The sequence below is a fragment of the Ranitomeya imitator genome, chromosome 5, assembly GCF_032444005.1.
Source record: "Ranitomeya imitator isolate aRanImi1 chromosome 5, aRanImi1.pri, whole genome shotgun sequence".
Classification (NCBI taxonomy): domain Eukaryota; kingdom Metazoa; phylum Chordata; class Amphibia; order Anura; family Dendrobatidae; genus Ranitomeya; species Ranitomeya imitator.
The window spans coordinates 243975495-243997736 of NC_091286.1; the positions used below are offsets into that span (position 1 = coordinate 243975495).

At 43.3% G+C, this 22242-nt stretch overlaps 1 protein-coding gene across 2 annotated transcripts in view; it reads right to left on the bottom strand.

The window, feature by feature from the left end:
* The window catches only part of ENPP1 (ectonucleotide pyrophosphatase/phosphodiesterase 1), a 198531-nt gene extending 176766 nt beyond the window's left edge, over nucleotides 1–21765 (bottom strand). For both annotated transcript variants that reach the window (XM_069726009.1, XM_069726010.1), the window contains exon 1: nucleotides 21543–21765. In XM_069726009.1, coding sequence (XP_069582110.1) covers nucleotides 21543–21689 — 147 coding nt within the window. In that variant the 5' untranslated portion in view covers nucleotides 21690–21765. The remainder of the gene's footprint in view (nucleotides 1–21542) is intronic.
* Nucleotides 21766–22242: the final 477 nt, after the last annotated feature.

Consider the following 22242-nt stretch of genomic DNA (forward strand, 5'->3'; position numbering starts at 1 on the left):
AACTGCTCTACTGCGCGTGCTTTCACTTTTTATATCCCTGCCCCCTTGGTCAGGAGGAAGTATGCAGCCTCAACAGTTCTGGACCCAGCTTAATACAGGTACTTCCAGCTGGTTTTTCTCCTCCTTACACACACACAAAGACAAAAACGCTGCTAATGAGATTATAACCTGAAATGATCCAACATGGCAGGTGCAGTATTCAGCTGGCAGACTTCAGCGATAATTAAGCAATAGAGGAGGAATTTCTGCACACAAAAAACACACATAACGGGGAACATAACAAATGACGCGTTTCGAGCAATCCAACTGCTGTAATTCTTAGCTAAGAATAAGAGCGGTTGGATCGCTCAAAACACGTCAGTTTTTATGGTCCCCTGTGTGTGTGTTTTTTTAATCATTTTTCAATAGATCAATAAAAACTTTTTTATGCTATCCAAGGATGGTTGTGCAGAAATTCCTCCGCTATTGCCACACACAAAGACATCTGTGACTCATACTTGCCTCCCCCAGTCCAGCTACCGATGGGGGATTGTGGCAAACATGCTACCATCAGAAGAATACACTTAAGGTACCGTCACGCTAAGCGACGCTGCAGCGATACCGACAACGATCCGGATCGCTGCAGCGTCGCTGTTTGGTCGCTGGAGAGCTGTCACACAGACAGCTCTCCAGCGACCAACGATCCCGAGGTCCCCGGTAACCAGGGTAAACATCAGGTTACTAAGCGCAGGGCCGCGCTTAGTAACCCAATGTTTACCCTGGTTACCATCCAAAAAGTAAAAAAACAAACGCTACATACTTACCTACCGCTGTCTGTCCTCGGCACTCTGCTTCTCTGGTCTGGCTGTGAGCGCCGGGCAGCTGGAAAGCAGAGCGGTGACGTCACCGCTCTGCTTTCCGGCCGCTGTGCTCACAGCCAGACCAGAGAAGCAGAGCGCCGAGGACAGACAGCGGTAGGTAAGTATGTAGCGGTTGGTTTTTTTACTTTAACGATGGTAACCAGGGTAAACATCGGGTTACTAAGCGCGGCCCTGCGCTTAGTAACCCGATGTTTACCCTGGTTACCAGCGAAGACATCGCTGAATCGGTGTCACACACGCCGATTCAGCGATGTCTACGGGGAGTCCAGCGACGAAACAAAGTTCTGGACTTTCTTCCCCGACCAGCAACAGCACAGCAGGGGCCTGATCGCTGCTGCCTGTCACACTGGACGATATCGCTAGCCAGGACGCTGCAACGTCACGGATCGCTAGCGATATCGTCTAGTGTGACGGTACCTTTAGGCAAGCGCCACAGGATCTTAGGTAAAACCCTTTAAAATCACCTTATTTGGAAATAAAAACGTAACCCCTTCACGACCTTGGGAGTTTCCATTTTCACTTTTGCTCCCCTTCTTTCCGAAGCCATAACTTTTTTATTTTTTGGTCAATATGGCCGTATGAGGGCTTGATTTTTGCAGGACAAATTGCTCTTTTGAATGACACCATTAATTTAATATATAGTGTGGTAATATTGCAAAAATGTGAAATTCCATATATATTTTTTTTACCATGTTCACAAAATGCTAAATCTGACCTGCCATTATGACTAAAAAAAAGTCAAGTGGTGAAAAAAAATACAAAGTTAGTAACAGGGAAAAAAAATGGTACCATTTTCCCAGGAGAGTCTTTATTTTCCTGGATCTGTAGCTAAGTGAGGGCTTATTTTTTGTGCGTGGAGCTAATGTTTTTATTGATACCATTTTGGTATAGATACGATGTTTGGATCGCTTGTTATTGCATTTTAACACAATGTTGCAGTAACCAAAAAAAATTCTGTCACTTTCTTTTTTTTCCTCATTTCTCTCATCTCATTTACCGATCGGATTAATTTAGTTTATATTTTTTTAGATCTGACGTTTCTGAATGCAGTGATAACAAACATGTCTTTTTTTTTTTTTTTTATTGTTTTATTTTAAATGGGGCAAAAGAGGGGTGATTTGAACTTTTTATGTTTAAAAAAAAATAATATACACTTTTCACTGACTTCAATAGTTTTCTTAGGAGATTTGAAGCTGCAATTGTCTGACAGCTTGTGCTACACAAGGCAGAAATAATCATCTCCTATGAACACCGGCCACAGGCCGGCATCCATAAGAGATCTGCAATGACAGGCACGGCAGTATTCTGCAGACCCCCTGCTGGCATGCCAGCACATCGGCACCCCACGATCAGGTGACAGGTGATCAAATCCGCTGTCATGTGCCTGAAAAAAATGCGGCTCATCGCCGAGCTCGCCTCAAAGGGAGGGAGGCAACCAGGGCCAGACTGGGACTAAAATTCAGCCCTGGCATTTGAAGTTACACAGGCCCACTTGTCACATGGTGACTGTATAATGTCTTTGTACACTTGTAGGCAGGGCCGGTTTTAGGCAAAGTGGGGCCCTAGGCAAAGTTTAAAATGGGGCCCCAAATGCTAACATATTGCACATCACACAAAAGCATTTCGGTTGTATTTACATGCGCTGAGTTCAGGCCGCTAAATGAGTTTGATCGACAATACTGAAGTTGTTCAACACTTGTTTCCCGACCTCTTTCCACCAGCTGAGGAATAATGACGGGACAGAACGATCACTAATAGATCACTAACAGATCACCATACAGTATCATGTTATCAGCAGCACATCTACAGTTTACACCGGCGATGTGCTGCTGAGAACAATGATTTTTGCTCCAGCAAAAACAATCTGAATATGCAGCATTTTACTTGTTTAGTAAAATACACCCCATAGTCCTCCATATATTATAATGTGCACCACAGTCCTCCATATAGTATAATACACTCCCTATAGTCCTCCATATATTAAAATACACTGCTCAGTCCTCCATATAGCATAATATACTCCTCATAGTGCTCCATATAGTATAATGCCCCGCCACAGTCATCCATGTAGTACAGTTCACTTCCCATAGTATAATGCACCCCATAGTTCTTCATATAGTATAATGTATCCCCCATAATCCTCGATACAGTATAATGCAGCCCACATATAGTATAATGCAGCCACCACCCTACAGAATATAATGCAGCCACCCCAGAGTATAATGCAGCTACCCCAGAGTATAATGCAGCCACCCCATAGAATATAATGCAGCCCCCTCATAGTTTAATCCATCCCCCTCATAGAGTATGATGCAATCAGCCCTCAAAGAATATAAATATAATACAGCCCTCATAGAATATAATGTAGCCCTGAATAGAGTATAATACAGCCCACCTCCCCACAGAATATAATGCAGCCCCATCAAAGAGTATGACGCAATCATCCCTCATAAAATCTAATACAGGCCCCCATAGAATATAATACAGCCCACCTCCCCATAATATATAATGGAGCCCCCATAGAATATATTGCAGCCCCATAGTATATAACACAGCCTCCCCCATAGAATATAATATACCCCCCATAGTATATAACACAGCCTCCCCATAGAATATAATATACCCCCACAATAGTATATAACACAGCCACATAATATATAACACTGCCTTCCCCATAGAATATAATATACCCTCCATAGTATATAGCAAAGCCCGCATAGTATATAGCACAACCCGCATAGTATATAGCAAAGCCCACATAGTATATAACACAACCTGCATAGTGTATAGCAAAGCCCACATAGTATATAGCACAACCCGCATAGTATATAGCACAACCCGCATAGTATATAGCCCAACCTGCATAGCATATAGCACAACCCGCATAGCAGATAACACAGCACATGTAGTAGTATACAGTACAGCACAGCCCACACTGTAGTATACAGCACAGCCTAAACAGTAGTATACAGCACAGCCCACGTAGTAGTATACAGCACAGCTCAGGTAGCAGTATACAGCACAGCCCACGTAGCAGTATACAGCACAGCCCACATAGCAGTGTACAGCACAGCCCACATAGTAGTATATAGCACAGCCCACATAGTAGTATATAGCACTGCCCACACAGTAGTATACAGCACTGCCCACACAGTAGTATACAGCACAGCCCACATAGTAGTATATAGCACAGCCCACATAGTAGTATGTAGCACAGCCCACACAGTAGTATATAGCACAGCCCACATAGTAGTGCACAGCACACATAGTAGTATATAGCACAGCCCACACAGTAGCATATAGCACTGCCCACATAGTAGTATATGGCACTGCCCACTAAGTAGTATATAGCACTGCCCACCTAGTAGTATATAGCACAGCCCACACAGTAGTATATAGCTCTGCTCACATAGTAGTATATAGCACAGCCCACATAGTAGTATATAGCACAGCCCACATAGTAGTATATAGCACAGCCCACACAGTAGTGTATAGCACTGCCCACATAGTAGTCGGCGCGCAGTGGCCCACTACTGGCACCGGCCCTTCTGGCATTTGCCAGAACTGCCCGATGGCCAGTCCGGCCCTGGAGGCAACCTAAGATGTACCAATATGTCATACAGTAGGTTGTGAAGCGCTAAAAGGGGCAGTTCAATGACAGCTGATGCCAAGGGAGAAAAATGAAAAGGTCATAAGCCAGTATTACTATGACATTGATGATACATCTTAATTATTTCCTATAATTTTCTTTGATGAGTACACGCATTTATAGAGGTGGTTCGGATTGACCCGGTACATGAGCCACATCGGTAATAGAAGCCCCGAGATCAACCCTTTGAGCTACAACATCTGTGACTTAATTATTGTGTTTGGCACAACATCATATTTGCATCACATCACAACAATGACGTGGTACTAGGCCATACTAATCAAAATAGGAACTGAGGATGTACAGTCATGGGCAAAAGTGTTGGCACCATTGAAATTGTTCCAGGAAATGAAGTATTTCTCCAAGAAAATTATTGCAATTACACATGTCTTGATATATGCATGTGTATTTCCTGTGTGTATTAGAACAACACAAAGCAGAAAGAAAGGCAAATTTGACATAATTTTAAACAAAACCCCCAAAACAGGCTGGACAAAATTGTTGGCACCCTCAACTTGATATTTGGCTGCACATCCTCTGGAATAAATAACTGCATTCAAGTTGCTTTCTATAACCATCAACCGTTCTTTTGCAAACTGCTACAAATCTCATTTTTGAAGGGTGCCTTCTCCCAACAGCAACTTGAAGATCTCTCCACAAGTGTTCAATGGGATTTACATCTGGACTCATTACTGGTCATTTCAGAACCCTTTCAGAACACTTTGTTTCCATCTATTTCTGGGTGCTTCTTGAAGTATGTTTAGGGTCATTGTCCTACTGGAAGATCCATGAACTTGGATGCAAACCCAGCTTTCTGACACTGAGCACTTCATTGCGACCCAAAATCCTTTGGTAACTTTAACATTTCATTATGGCCGGCACACAGTCAAGGCACCCAGTGCCAGAGGCCTCAAAACAACCCAAAAGCATATTTGAACATTTGACTGTAGGTACTGTGTTCTTTTCTTTGTAGGCCTCATTCTGTTTTTGGTAAACAGTAGAATGATGTTCTTTACCACAAAGCTGTATCTTGGTTTCATCTGTCCACAATATGCTTTCCCAAACGGATTTTGGCTTACTCATATACATTTTGGAAAACTGCAGTCTAAGTTTTTTTATATCTCAGTGGGGTCCTTCTGGGTCTCCTGCTATAACGTTTTATTTCATTCAAATGTCGACAGATAGCTTGCGCTGACACTGATGCACCCTGATCCTGTAGGACAGCTTGCTTTTCTTTTCTTCCACCATCCGGACTGTCCTGCGTTGCAACCTTTCATTAGTTTTTCTTTGCCATCCATGTCAAGGGAGATTATCTATAGTGCCATGGGTTGTAACCTTCTTGATTTTGTTGCATACCATGGACAAAGGAACATCAAGAACTCTGATGATGGACTTGCAACCTTGAGATTGTTGATATTATTTAACAGTTTTGGTTATCAAGTCCTCAGAGTGTTCTCTTCTCTTTCTGTTTTCCATGCTTAGTGTAGCACACACAGACATGCAATGCAAAGATTGAGTCAACTTCTCACCTTTTTACTTGGTTTCATGTGACTTTTATATTACTCACACCCATTACTTGCCACAGATGAATTTGAACGAGCATCACATGCTTGAAACAAAGTTGTTTATCCACAATTTTGGAAAGGTGTCAACAATTTTGTCCGGCCCATTTTGGATGTTTTTTGTAAAATGATGTCCAATTTGCCTTTTTTCTCTTTTTTTTATTGTTTTAATACACAGAAAAAAAATAAACATGTACCGTATATAACAAAATATGTGTAACTACAATAATTTTCTGGGAGAAATATTTAATTTTCAGGAACAATTTTAAGGGTCTCAACACTTACCATGACTGTAAGAGGCAGTTCTTAGGGCTCCAGTTCAGTGGCCACAGAGTAGTGATGTGACTGATGGACAGGGTCCTGCAAATCGTTATGCACCTTCTCTACTCCTTCATCTCCAAATTCTCACGTGGTTTCAGAAGCAAATTATCAACAAAACTGATTTCACAATCTTCACTGAAATATTGAATCATAACAACAGCGACTGCAAAAAAAAAAAAAAAAAAGACCTAGGACATCTCAGCATCACCCCTGCCTGTCTGATCATACAACGAGGAGAAAGAAGATGATTCAAGTCCTGCTGATGTCACCAGGATTATACTGATGTAATAAGAACAGTGACTGATAGGAAGGTTTGGGACAGTCTCCCAATGCCACCAATGGTTTTTCCCCACTACCATGACTGTTATCCATTAGAGCCACTGTATGAAGAATGGCACAGGTGTCCAAATAATGAAGCCATCTCATCTAAGGAGGGTTTTATTGGGAAAAAAATGCTGGTGTTACGTTGTTTCATAGAGGGGAGTTAAAGGCCTTAGTTTACGGATGGTAGTGGCATCTGGATAATGGAAAAATACCACGGATAATAAAAAAAATACTTGCCTTATGACGTACAATGGTCACTGGTGTAGTGATGCCAGCATGTGGGTCGTAGAGGCTCCATAAATATTACCCTTTCACTTGAGTGGCCTGATTTAAAAGCTGCCAGATAGTATTATATGTCTTGTTGTACAAACCCCAACCCGTAAATATGACAGGGGTGCATAAGCCAGTAACAATAATAAAACACAGGATAAGGCTGGATACAGAAATGTTTTTCTAGCAAGTTTTAAATGGCAATGCCGAGCTTCTATTTGTTTCTCCTTTGCTTATGAAAGACTGCTGGCCAAGTTATCAGGAACAGATTTTTTTTTTCAGATAATCCCATTCAGAATGAAGCTTAATATAATTTCCAATACTTCTTTCATGTTTGGCATTGCTCAATATATTATTCTGTCTTGTTTTACTATACGATACCACATTATGTGATGTAAAACGTCTTTAGAAGAGCTTTAGGCAATCTCACTTCCTAAACCATAAAGCTATTTTGGGTCGGTAGCCACAAACCCACATATTCTTCCTTTTTCTACTGCAACTATGTTTAACTGATTTGGAACCATTTGTCTTGAAGTAAACAAAATAAACGGAGGGAGAACATTTTATGGATGAGCTAGAACTGCAATCCTCAATTTATCTTTATTCAAAATAATTCAATCAAACTAAAAACGAGGTTATTACCATACACTGCACATTAAAAGAGCTGCAAATTCTGTAAAACTCAGAGGGGATCTGGGATGTAGAGGGTGAGATGAGTCCCAGGCCGGTCCCTTAGTGACTACATAGGGCCAAACGGCCACCAGGTGCCTCAGCGGCACTGTGCTTTTTAAAATTACAGAAAAAAAAGCCAGGAGGACTCCCCAACTTTGTACAGCTGCTGGATGTGGGATAGATGAATGAGCTGCCGTGGGCACCACAAATTTCACTGGGGTGCTCTGGAGTAGTAGACAAAATTTCCAAAATTTGGCACGTCCAAAAAGAAGTAGATAAAAGTAAAAGGTCTTTATTGAAAATCCATAAAACCATTAACTAGTTCAGGTAACACATTAAAACATAGTTTGATGTGATTGACAGTGAGACTCGGCTCACTCGCACCCATATAAGTCTATGGGTGCTAGTGAAACATCAGACTGAACTCAGATATCATCTGAGTGCGGTGCGACACACGATTACTCTGGCCGCAGAGGAGATAGAGAAATTACTTTTTCCATCTCCTCCGCAGCTGTGCTCCGATCATGTTATGTGATAGGATCAGAGCACAGTAGCATGACACTCGGCTCCCGCTCGCCTCAGAGGAGGAGCCGAGGGTCATTAACATTGCATCAGATGCTATAAACTGGTGGGACTCCAGCCTTATACAGGGGCTGACGAGTGATATACTGCAGATGGAGCAAAGATGTGCATGCTTGGTCTCCGCTCTATTCATGGTCTATGGGACTGTGGGAAATTGCCAAACACAAGGAGGGGAGGTTAGTTCTAGAGTCCCCCTGTGGTCAGGCCCTCAGTGATCAGCATGTAATCCTACATTCTATAGAAGGGTGGTCATTTCATATTTTGCTAATAAGCCTTTAATTATTATACTACAGGGGGTGAGTGATTTTAATGTCTAGGGACTGGGAAGCATTATTGCAGGGGGACTGTTATGAAAGGTAATTCAGTACCACAATGGACATAGAGGTCAGCGCACATACAGTGACCTGGCAATAACCCAAAAAACAAGAACGAGCTCTGAGACGTGGGAACTCTGTTGACCGCAATCCCTAATCCTCTCAACCACACTAAAGGCAGCCGTGAATTGCGCCTAACGCTCCCTATGCAACTCGGCACGGCCTGAGAAACTAGCTAGCCTGAAGATAGAAAATAAGCCTACCTTGCCTCAGAGAAATATCCCCAAAGGAAAAGGCAGCCCCCACATATAATGACTGTGAGTTAAGATGAAAAGACAAACGTAGAGATGAAATAGATTTAGCAAAGTGAGGCCCAACTTTCTGAACAGAGCGAGGATAGGAAAGGTAACTTTGCGGTCAACACAAAACCCTACAAAAACCACGCAAAGGGGGCAAAAAGACCCTCCGTACCGAACTAACGGCACGGAGGTACACCCTCTGCGTCCCAGAGCTTCCAACAAGCAGGAAAAAACAAATAGACAAGCCGGACAGAAAAAAACAGCAAACAAATAGCAAAGAATAACTTAGCTATGCAGAGCAGCAGGCCACAGGAACGATCCAGGAGGAGACAGGTCCAATACTAGAACATTGACTGGAGGCCAGGATCAAAGTACTAGGTGGAGTTAAATAGAGCAGCACCTAACGACTTCACCATATCACCTGAGGAAGGAAACTCAGAAGCCGCAGTACCACTTTCCTCCACCAACGGAAGCTCACAGAGAGAATCAGCCGAAGTACCACTTGTGACCACAAGAGGGAGCTCTGCCACAGAATTCACAACAGTACCCCCCCCCCTTGAGGAGGGGTCACCGAACCCTCACCAGAGCTCCCAGGACGACCAGGATGAGCCATATGAAAGGCACGAACAAGATCGGGAGCATGGACATCAGAGGCAAAGACCCAGGAATTATCTTCCTGAGCATAACCCTTCCACTTAACCAGATACTGGAGTTTCCGTCTAGAAACACGAGAATCCAAAATCTTCTCCACAATATACTCCAACTCCCCTCCACCAAAACCGGGGCAGGAGGATCAACAGATGGAACCACGGGTGCCACGTATCTCCGCAACAATGACCTATGGAATACGTTATGTATGTAAAAAGAATCTGGAAGGGTCAGACGAAAAGACACAGGATTAAGAACCTCAGAAATCCTATACGGACCAATGAAACGAGGTTTAAACTTAGGAGAGGAAACCTTAATTGGAATATGACGAGAAGATAACCAAACCAAGTCCCCAACCCGAAGTCGGGGACCCACACAGCGTCTGCGATTAGCGAAACGTTGAGCCTTCTCCTGGGACAAGGTCATATTGTCCACTACATGAGTCCAAATCTGCTGCAACCTGTCCACCACAGTATCCACACCAGGACAGTCCGAAGACTCAACCTGCCCTGAAGAGAAACGAGGATGGAACCCAGAGTTGCAGAAAAACGGTGAAACCAAGGTAGCCGAGCTGGCCCGATTATTAAGGGCGAACTTCAGCCAAAGGCAAAAAGGACACCCAGTCATCCTGATCAGCAGAAACAAAGGATCTCAGATATGTTTCCAAGGTCTGATTGGTTCGTTCGGTCTGGCCATTAGTCTGAGGATGGAAAGCCGAGGAAAAAGACAAGTCAATGCCCATCCTACCACAAAAGGCTCGCCAAAACCTTGAAACAAACTGGGAACCTCTGTCAGAAACGATATTCTCTGGAATGCCATGTAAACGAACCACATGCTGGAAAAACAATGGCACCAAATCAGAGGAGGAAGGCAATTTAGACAAGGGTACCAAATGGACCATCTTAGAGAAGCGATCACAGACCACCCAAATGACTGACCACTTTTGAGAGACGGGAAGATCTGAAATAAAATCCATAGAGATATGTGTCCAAGGTCTCTTCGGGACCGGCAAGGGCAAAAGCAAACCACTGGCACGAGAACAGCAGGGCTTAGCCCGAGCACAAATCCCACAGGACTGCACAAAAGTACGCACATCCCGCGACAGAGATGGCCACCAAAAGGATCTAGCCACTAACTCTCTGGTACCAAAGATACCAGGATGACCAGCCAACACCGAACAATGAACCTCAGAGATAACTTTATTCGTCCACCTATCAGGGACAAACAGTTTCTCCGCTGGGCAACGATCAGGTTTATCAGCCTGAAATTTTTGCAGCACCCGCCGCGAATCAGGGGAGATGGCAGACACAATTACTCCCTCTTTGAGGATACCCGCCGGCTCAGATACACCCGGAGAGTCGGGCACAAAACTCCTAGACAGAGCATCCGCCTTCACATTTTTAGAGCCCGGAAGATATGAAATCACAAAGTCAAAACGGGCAAAAAACAACGACCAACGAGCTTGTCTAGAATTCAACCGCTTGGCGGACTCGAGATAAGTCAAGTTCTTATGATCAGTCAAGACCACCACGCGATGCTTAGCTCCTTCAAGCCAATGACGCCACTCCTCGAATGCCCACTTCATGGCCAGCAACTCTCGATTGCCCACATCATAATTTCGCTCAGCAGGCGAAAACTTCCTGGAAAAGAAGGCGCATGGTTTCATCACCGAGCAATCAGAACTTCTCTGCGACAAAACAGCCCCTGCTCCAATCTCAGAAGCATCAACCTCGACCTGAAACGGAAGCGAAACATCTGGTTGACACAACACAGGGGCAGAAGAAAAACAACGCTTCAACTCTTGAAAAGCTTCCACAGCAGCAGAAGACCAATTGACCACATCAGCACCCTTCTTGGTCAAATCGGTCAATGGTTTAGCAATACTAGAAAAATTGCAGATGAAGCGACGATAAAAATTAGCAAAGCCCAGGAACTTTTGCAGACTTTTCAGAGATGTCGGCTGAGTCCAATTATGGATGGCTTGGACCTTAACAGGGTCCATCTCGATAGTAGAAGGGGAAAAGATGAACCCCAAAAATGAAACCTTCTGGACACCAAAGAGACACTTTGATCCCTTCACAAACAAAGAATTAGCACGCAGGACCTGAAACACCGTTCTGACCTGCTTCACATGAGACTCCCAATCATCCGAGAAAATCAAAATGTCATCTAAGTACACAATCAGGAATTTATCCAGGTACTCTCGGAAGATGTCATGCATAAAGGACTGAAACACTGATGGAGCATTGGCAAGTCCGAATGGCATTACTAGATACTCAAAATGGCCCTCGGGCGTATTAAATGCAGTTTTCCACTCATCGCCTCGCTTAATACGCACAAGATTATACGCACCAAGAAGATCTATCTTGGTGAACCAACTAGCCCCCTTAATGCGAGCAAACAAATCAGATAATAATGGCAAAGGGTACTGAAATTTAACCGTGATCTTATTTAGAAGGCGGTAATCTATACAAGGTCTCAGTGAACCATCCTTCTTGGCTACAAAAAAGAACCCTGCTCCTAATGGCGACGATGACGGGCGAATATGCCCCTTCTCCAAAGACTCCTTCACATAACTCCGCATAGCGGCGTGCTCAGGCACAGATAAATTAAACAGTCGACCTTTTGGGAATTTACTACCAGGAATCAAATTGATAGCACAATCACAATCCCTATGCGGAGGTAGGGTATCGGACTTGGGCTCATCAAATAAATCCCGGTAATCAGACAAGAACTCAGGAACCTCAGAAGGGGTGGATGACGAAATAGTCAGAAATGGGACATCATCATGTACCCCCTGACAACCCCAGCTGGACACAGACATGGATTTCCAATCTAATACTGGATTATGGCCTTGTAGCCATGGCAACCCCAACACGACCACATCATGCAGATTATGCAACACCAGAAAGCGAATAATCTCCTGATGTGCAGGAGCCATGCACATGGTCAGCTGGGTCCAGTACTGAGGCTTATTCTTGGCCAAAGGCGTAGCATCAATTCCTCTCAATGGAATAGGACACTGCAAGGGCTCCAAGAAAAACCCACAACGCCTAGCATACTCCAAGTCCATCAAATTCAGAGCAGCGCCTGAGTCCACAAATGCCATGACAGAATACGATGACAAAGAGCAGATCAAGGTAACGGACAGAAGAAATTTTGACTGTACCGTACCAATGGTGGCAGACCTAGCGAACCGCTTAGTGCGCTTAGGACAATCAGAGATAGCATGAGTGGAATCACCACAGTAGAAACACAACCCATTCAGACGTCTGTGTTCTTGCCGTTCAACTCTGGTCAAAGTCCTATCGCACTGCATAGGCTCAGGTTTAAGCTCAGGTAATACCGCCAAATGGTGCACAGATTTACGCTCGCGCAAGCGTCGACCGATCTGAATGGCCAAAGACATAGACTCATTCAGACCAGCAGGCATAGGAAATCCCACCATGACATCCTTAAGGGCTTCAGAGAGACCTCTTCTGAAAATAGCCGCGAGCGCACCTTCATTCCACTGAGTGAGTACAGACCACTTTCTAAATTTCTGACAATATACCTCTATCTCATCCTGACCCTGACACAGAGCCAGCAAATTCTTCTCTGCCTGATCCACTGAATTAGGCTCATTGTACAGCAATCCGAGCGCCAGGAAAAACGCATCAATATTACTTAATGCAGGATCCCCTGGCACAAGGGAAAATGCCCAGTCCTGAGGATCGCCACGCAAAAAAGAAATAACAATTCTCACTTGTTGAACTGGATGACCAGAGGAGCGAGGTTTCAAGGCCAGAAACAGTTTGCAATTATTTTTGAAATTCACAAACTTGGCTCTATCACCATAAAACAAATCAGGAATAGGAATTCTTGGTTCTAACATAGGCTTCTGAACCACCAAATCTTGAATCTTTTGTACATTTATAACGAGATTATCCAATGAAGAGCACAGACCCTGAATATCCATGTCCACACCTGTGTCCTGAACTACCCAAATGTCTAGGGGAAAAAAAAGGCAAAACACAGTGCAGAGAAAAAAAAATGGTCTCAGAACTTCTTTTTTCCCTCTATTGAGAATCATTAGTACTTTTGGCCTCCAGTACTGTTATGAAAGGTAATTCAGTACCACAATGGACATAGAGGTCAGCGCACATACAGTGACCTGGCAATAACCCAAAAAACAAGAACGAGCTCTGAGACGTGGGAACTCTGTTGACCGCAATCCCTAATCCTCTCAACCACACTAAAGGCAGCCGTGGATTGCGCCTAACGCTCCCTATGCAACTCGGCACGGCCTGAGAAACTAGCTAGCCTGAAGATAGAAAATAAGCCTACCTTGCCTCAGAGAAATATCCCCAAAGGAAAAGGCAGCCCCCACATATAATGACTGTGAGTTAAGATGAAAAGACAAACGTAGAGATGAAATAGATTTAGCAAAGTGAGGCCCAACTTTCTGAACAGAGCGAGGATAGGAAAGGTAACTTTGCGGTCAACACAAAACCCTACAAAAACCACGCAAAGGGGGCAAAAAGACACTCCGTACCGAACTAACGGCACGGAGGTACACCCTCTGCGTCCCAGAGCTTCCAGCAAGCAGGAAAAAACAAATAGACAAGCCGGACAGAAAAAAACAGCAAACAAATAGCAAAGAATAACTTAGCTATGCAGAGCAGCAGGCCACAGGAACGATCCAGGAGGAGACAGGTCCAATACTAGAACATTGACTGGAGGCCAGGATCAAAGTACTAGGTGGAGTTAAATAGAGCAGCACCTAACGACTTCACCATATCACCTGAGGAAGGAAACTCAGAAGCCGCAGTACCACTTTCCTCCACCAACGGAAGCTCACAGCGAGAATCAGCCGAAGTGCCACTTGTGACCACAAGAGGGAGCTCTGCCACAGAATTCACAACAGGGGACATGTTACAGTTATGGGGGTTGATTACTGCACAACAGTGGGTGTGTGATTATAATCTGCGGACAGTAGTGGCTAATTACAGCAGAATTGGAGTATGTTATAACTAGAGATGAGCGAACTTGTTCGGAATACATTCGACAATCTCAAAGTCGGCACAAATGTTGCCCATTTGGATTCCTGAGCATTTTCCGCAAAATTCGGTAAATGATCGAGCTTCCACGAAGGCTGTGATCTTACCGTCGGTAAGATCATTACCGTCGGTCAGAGCGCTGCGGGGACACGCTGTCAGATTTCAGCTGTGATTGTGACCGCAGTAGGGTAAATCATTCAGGGCTTCAATGGAATGGGCATTATGTGAGTATAACTGTGTTTGCTATTTTTCAATAAAAATGGAAAAGTGTGTTTTGTTTTATTTAAAATAAAGGACATAATTCTGACTGTGTCTTTATTTACAATACAACTACAGGATTAGTAATGGATAGGTGTCTTATAGACGCCTCTCCATTACTAACCCACGGCCTACAGGTCACCGGGCAATACAAAGCTGACATCAATCCCATAAATATGAAACCCACTTGTCACCGCTACGGGGCAAGTGGGAAGATCCGGGCAAAGCACCAGAATTTTTCTGGGTAGCTGCGGCCTGCTATTTTTAGGCTGGGGAGGTCCCAATCCATCACCCCTTATCAGCCTGAGAACACCAGCCCCCAGCTATCTGCTTTAGCTTGGGGTTGATGTAACCTCTGTATGACATCAAGCCTATTCATTAATAATGGAGAGGCATCTGTAAGACACTTATCCTTTACTAATCGCATAGTTATACTGTAAATAAAGACACATCCAGAATAAAGTCTTTTATATGAAATAAAGCAAAAGATGTGCCTTTTCTGTGCAGCTGCTGGCTGCTATTTTTAGGCCAGCCTGAGAATATCAGCCACAAGCTGTCTGCTTTAGCTTGGCTGGTTGTCAAAAACAGGGGACGTCACACCATTTTTTAAATTTTTTATTTACATAATTAAAAAATACGTAATGGGGACCCTTCTATTCTTGATAACCAGCCTTGCTGAAGCTGACAGTTGAGGGTTGCAGCCCCACCCATGAGATTTGCCTGGCTGGTTATCAAAAATAAAGGGGAATTCATAACTTGTTTTTTTATTATTCATTTACAGCGCAGGCGCAAGCTGATGAATACTCCCCATCAGAAGCTCCTGCTCTCACTGAGCAGTAGTCCCATCAGCTGACACCAGTGACCAGAGGTAAACTTTATACCTCCAATCACAGCTGCATGCTCACGCTGTCTCTTGACAGTATGGGAACCATGGCTGTCTGATCTGCGGTGATGATTTTACCCCTGATCAGAAGCAGTGTTTGCCGCACTGTCATGCATATGACAGTGCAACAAACACCCCCTGTAACACGGAATTCCTGGTGAAGTCTGTGTTCAGTGTCCGTGCCCGAACAGTAGGTGTTCAGTATGGACGCCGGACTTTACTGTTCAGGTTCACCCATCCAATAAAAAGCAAAACTGAAGGCAGCACTACAAAAAAAGTATGGCAAATAGAGTGGTTTATTAGCCCATAGTGGCAACATTTCGGTTCTTAGAACAGACACGTTGCCACTAAGGGCTAATAAACCATCATTTTTTGTTGTACTGCCTCCAGTTTTTTCCTTTTATTGGATATATGCTTGTAAACTTAGCCTCAGTGCCATTTGTTTTCTGTGTTATGGTTTTGGATTCCACTTTACAACAAATCTCTTATGCTTATTTTTATGTTGTCACAGCTAGCGGTTATATTCTATTCTGTCAATAGCATTTGAAGGAATACATGCCAACTGCCCACAGTAAAATTTCTAATGAATGAATGGTTATATTTGAAATAAAGCTGTGATTTTCCACTTTAAAGGTCTTGTACAAGTTTTCTTTTTTTTTTTTTTTTTTTTCAAAAAAGCTGTTTTCTTCCTAAAGCAAGATCACACTTGAATACCAATACCTGACAAAAAGAACATGTAGATGCCATTATTTATGCTGTTTTGTGCTTTACTCCCTGAATAAGTCCTTTCTCTGAATAAGTTTTTGCATACTGAAAGTATCAAGGTTTTCATGGATCACACACCTCATAGATGGAAAGGTCTATGACGTGTAAATACAGTCTGTTTTAGAATATTTATCTACATAGTCTAGACTAGACGGAGAAATTATAGAAAGTTACGGCCAAAATAAATAAACACCAGCATAATATGCGTTAGAATTACCAAAATAAAGTGTTGATCTAATGTTTCTTGGGGCCAAAATACTCTGCTTACTCATACTATCCAGGATTCTCATGGTGCTAGCAATGTGCAATACATGTGATCAGGGCTGGCTCCAGGATTTTGTAGGCCCCGGGCGAAAGAGTCTCAAGGGACCCCTTTAACACATACCAGAATTCATGATGCACAGATACGGCAGAGAAATATAGGTATACATGAGTGATATATATTGTAAATTCTACTAGAGGTCAGAAACCGGATAGTATAGTCCTCCATACAATATTATGGGGACCAGATAATGCTCCGTACAGGATATTGAGCCTCATATATTGCTCCATACAGAATATACAGTGGGGGGAAAAGTATTTAGTCAGCCACCAATTGTGCAAGTTTTCCCACTTAAAAAGATGAGAGAGGCATTTTAAAAGGTCCCATTTTCAGTGGGCTCCACAATCATGGGGAAGACTGCTGACTTGACAGATATCCAGAAGGCAGTCAATTACACAGTTCACAAGGAGGGTAAGCCACAAAAGGTCATTGCTAAATAAGCTGGATGTTCACAGAGTGATGTATCCAAGCATATTAATGGAAAGTTGAGTGGAAGGAAAAAGTGTGATAGAAAAAGGTGCACAAGCAACCGGGATAGCAATCCTTTCAAGGCTGCGGTTAAGAAAAGGCTATTCAAAAATTTGGGGGAGATTCACAAGAAGTGGAGTGCTGCTGGAGTCACGGCTTCAAAAGCCACCGCACACAGTCGTATTCAGGACATGCGCTACAAAGTGTTGCATTCCTTATGTAAAGCCACTCATGACTAGTGTTGAGCGATACCGTCCGATACTTGAAAGTATCGGTATCGGATAGTATCGGCCGATACCCGAAAAATATCGGATATCGCCGATACCGATATCCGATACCAATACAAGTCAATGGGACATCAAGTATCGGAAGGTATTCTCATGGTTCCCAGGGTCTGAAGGAGAGGAAACTCTCCTTCAGGCCCTGGGATCCATAGGGATGTGTAAAATAAAGAATTAAAATAAAAAATATTTATATATTTACCTCTCCGGCGGCCCCTGAACTCAGCGCGGGTAACCGGCAGGCTTCTTTGTTCAAAATCAGCGCTTTTAGGACCTGAGAATCACGTCCCGGCTTCTGATTGGTCGCGGGCCGCCCATGTGACCGCCACGCGACCAATCACAAGCCGCGACGTCACCGCAAGCTATTAACGCGCTCATTTTTAAAAATGAGCGCGTTAATGACTTTCAAAGACGTAGCGGCTTGTGATTGGTCGCGTGGCCGCGACCAATCACAAGCCGCTACGTCTTTGAAAGTCATTAACGCGCTCATTTTTAAAAATGAGCGCGTTAATAGCTTGCGGTGACGTCGCGGCTTGTGATTGGTCGCGGCCACGCGACCAATCACAAGCCGCTACGTCTTTGAAAGCCATTAACGCGCTCATTTTTAAAAATGAGCGCGTTAATAGCTTGCGGTGACGTCGCGGCTTGTGATTGGTCGCGTGGCCGCGACCAATCACAAGCCGCTACGTCTTTGAAAGTCATTAACGCGCTCATTTTTAAAAATGAGCGCGTTAATAGCTTGCGGTGACGTCACGGCTTGTGATTGGTCGCGGCCACGCGACCAATCACAAGCCGCTACGTCTTTGAAAGCCATTAACGCGCTCATTTTTAAAAATGAGCGCGTTAATAGCTTGCGGTGACGTCGCGGCTTGTGATTGGTCGCGGCCACGCGACCAATCACAAGCCGCTACGTCTTTGAAAGCCATTAACGCGCTCATTTTTAAAAATGAGCGCGTTAATAGCTTGCGGTGACGTCGCGGCTTGTGATTGGTCGCGTGGCCGCGACCAATCACAAGCCGCTACGTCTTTGAAAGTCATTAACGCGCTCATTTTTCAAAAATGAGCGCGTTAATAGCTTGCGGTGACGTCGCGGCTTGTGATTGGTCGCGTGGCGGTCACATGGGCGGCCCGCGACCAATCAGAAGCCGGGACGTGATTCTCAGGTCCTAAAAGCGCTGATTTTGAACAACGAAGCCTGCCGGTTAACCGCGCTGAGTCCAGGGGCCGCCGGAGAGGTAAATATATCAATATTTTTTATTTTAATTCTTTATTTTACACATCTCTATGTATCCGATACCGATACCCGATACCACAAAAGTATCGGATCTCGGTATCGGAATTCCGATACCGCAAGTATCGGCCGATACCCGATACTTGCGGTATCGGAATGCTCAACACTACTCATGACCAATAGACAACGCCAGAAGCGACTTATCTGGGCCAAGGAGAAAAATAATAATAATAATAATAATAATAATTTTTATTTATATAGCGCCAACATATTCTGCAGCGCTTTACAAATTATAGAGGGGACTTGTACAGACAATAGACATTACAGCATAACAGAAATACAGTTCAAAACAGATACCAGGAGGAATGAGGGCCCTGCTCGCAAGCTTACAAACTATGAGGAAAAGGGGAAAAAGAACTGGACTGTTGCTAAGTGGTCCAAGGTATTGTTTTCAGATGAAAGTAAATTTTGCATTTCATTTGGAAATCAAGGTCCCAGAGACTAGAGGAAGTGTGGAGAGGCAACAACCCAAGCTGCTTGAGGTCTAGTGTGAAGTTTCCACAATCGGTGATGGTTTGGGGAGCCATGTCATCTGGTGGTGTAGGTACACTGTTTTATCAAGACGAAAGTCAGTGCAGCCGTCTACCAGGAAATTTTAGAGCACTTCATGCTTCCCTCTGCCGACAAGCTTATTGGAGATGGAAATGTAATTCTCCAGCAGGAATTGTCACCTGTCCATACTGCCAAAAGTACCAATTCCTGGTTTAAAAACAACAGTATCACTGTGCTTGATTGGCGAGCAAACTTGTCTGACCTTAACTCCATAGAGAATCTATGGGATGTTGTCGAGAAGAAGATAAGAGACACCAGACCCAACAATGCAGATGAGCTGAAGGCTGCTATCAAAGCAACCTGGGCTTCTATAAGACCTCAGCAGTGCCGCAGACTGATCCACTCACTCCATTGCACGCCGCATTGATGCAGTAATTGTTGCCAAAGGAGCCCCGACCAAGTATTGAGTGCATTTACAGAACATACATTTCTGTAGGCCAACATTTCAGATTTTAAAATTATTTTTTAAAGCTGGTGTTATAAAGTATTCTAATTTACTGAGATAATGACTTTTGGGTTTTCATTGGCTGTAAGCCATAATCATCAACATTAACAGAAATAAACACTTGAAATAGATCACTCTGTTTGTAATGACTCTGTATAATATACAAGTTTCACATTTTGTATTGAAGAACTGAAATAAATTAACTTTTTGATGGTATTCTAATTTTGTGAGATGCACCTGTACTTTAAAACATAGGTCTTTGATGACACGTGTGCAACTATGCTTAGCATATGGCGTGCATAAAGCACACGTTATTGCATTTGTGAAGCTGGATTTTTAATTTCTTTTTGGGGTGTCATGTTTTAATCAAAAGAAAAAAAGGATTAGTGTAGTATTAGCTGGTTGAAAAAAGAATGCTCTTGGTGGGAAAAAAAAAGATAATCTTGTAGTTATGATACCTTTTAATGGCTAACAAAAATAATATAAATGTTACAAAGCAAGCTTTCTAGACTTCTTAGGTCTTTTCCTCAGGTCTGGTATGACAAAGTTTCCGAAGAAACACAAATAAATGCACAAAAAAAGAGGCATGGCATAAAAAATGGACATTTAAATATACAAACTGAGCTCAAAGAGTGAATCCTAAAATTTGATTAGATTTATTTAAGTGATTCTTACAAACTGTAAACCATAATGTCTTCATGTTCATGGCAGTTGAGAATGGCAGTTTAGGGTTAGTACAATTTAATAAGGATAAGTACAGTTTAATTAAATTAGTGATGTTTAAAAAGTAAACATTGGCCCCCCAAGGTGTGAAAATGAACAATGCCTGTGGCTGACCAAAGTGTGAAAGTAAATTGTGTCCTACAAACTCAATTCTCTGCCAATGTCTTAGGAAAACTACTTCAATTCACCTAACCACACTGAGATCCTGAGAAACACAGCAAAACCTGCTGTTTGTAAGCAGCTTTTTAAAGTACCTGCCCACGATCAGGAAATAGCAGCGCTTTGAACGCATCGCATTTTCCCTGTGTTCAAAGCTCTGCATTCTAATCTTGCTGTTAAATCCACATGTGTTCACTGAACTATGCCGATTTACCGCATCCAATGCATTTCTATTGTGGAAATTTCCGTAGCAGAGACTAGCGTCTCCACAATATAAATTGACATGCTGCTGCTTATAAACCCGCACCACAGGTGAGTTTACGCAGCATCAAATAGAAGCCCAGTGGGCAAGGGATTTATAAAAACCCTGTCTACTGTTCTTGTAACCTAGAACGCATTGTTTTGAATGCAGCCCAAATGCGTTGCATCCAAAACACTGTTCTTCCTAATTGTGGGCACATACCCTTACTGCCATGAGAGCATGTTGTCCTGCAGAAAAAAAGCAAAGTATGAACATAGCCTGAAAAGTCTGATTTTCATAAAAATGCGGAAATCTAACCTATATTCCAGCGATCGCTCTCCTCCAGATCAATATGATATCTGAATGGCAATTGGAGCATTTTCTTAAATTATTCAGGTATTTTAGACATCAGCCACAGACAGTCCTGGTAAAAGTCTCTTCACATGCAAACTCTATGGTGCAATTCTAAAGTTTTTCAGCAACAATGTATCAGTTCATATAGCCAGGCACAATATCTGACTACAGTAATGATTAACAGGGCCTATTCTTCAATGATGTACTTACCCTCTCCTCCAGTTTGTACTAAAGATAAAGAGTAAAAATGAGATTCTTACCAGGGAGAGAACTTTCCATGTGCTGGATTTCTTCTTCTTTCTGACCTGAGCAGCTTTGACTGGTTCTTCAGCCACATCCAGTGAATTCAGCATGGGCTCAGCTTGCATTTCTCTGCCTGTGACTCCATTCTTTGCCTCACTATCCATGGCTCAGTAGGTTATTACAATGCCCTGCCTGCAGCAGCTATACTCACTGTGCCTGCAGCTGAGCCAGAGAAACCGCTTGCCCCTCCTGCTTCCTGGCTAATGGTATACACATGGAAAAAGACTCCGTCTCCAAACTAATCACTCATGGTTCCTCTGCACACAACCATCCTCCCCTGTATTTACACAGTTAGCCTTTTTTTTAGAATTGAAAAGAAATTGTTCTTGAATAGTTGTTTGATCATATCCCGTATATGCTCACCCCAAATTAATATTTATAGCATCTAAGACAATATATATACACTAGATGGTTGCCCGATTCTAACGCATCGGGTATTCTAGAATATGCATGTCCACGTACTATATTGCACAGCCACGTAGTATATTGCCCAGTCACGTAGTATTTTGCCCAGTCACGTAGTATATTGCCCAGTCACGTAGTATATTGCCCAGCCACGTAGTATATTGCCCAGTCACGTAGTATATTGGCCATCCACGTAGTATATTGGCCAGCCACGTAGTATATTGCCCAGTGACGTAGTATATTGCCCAGCCA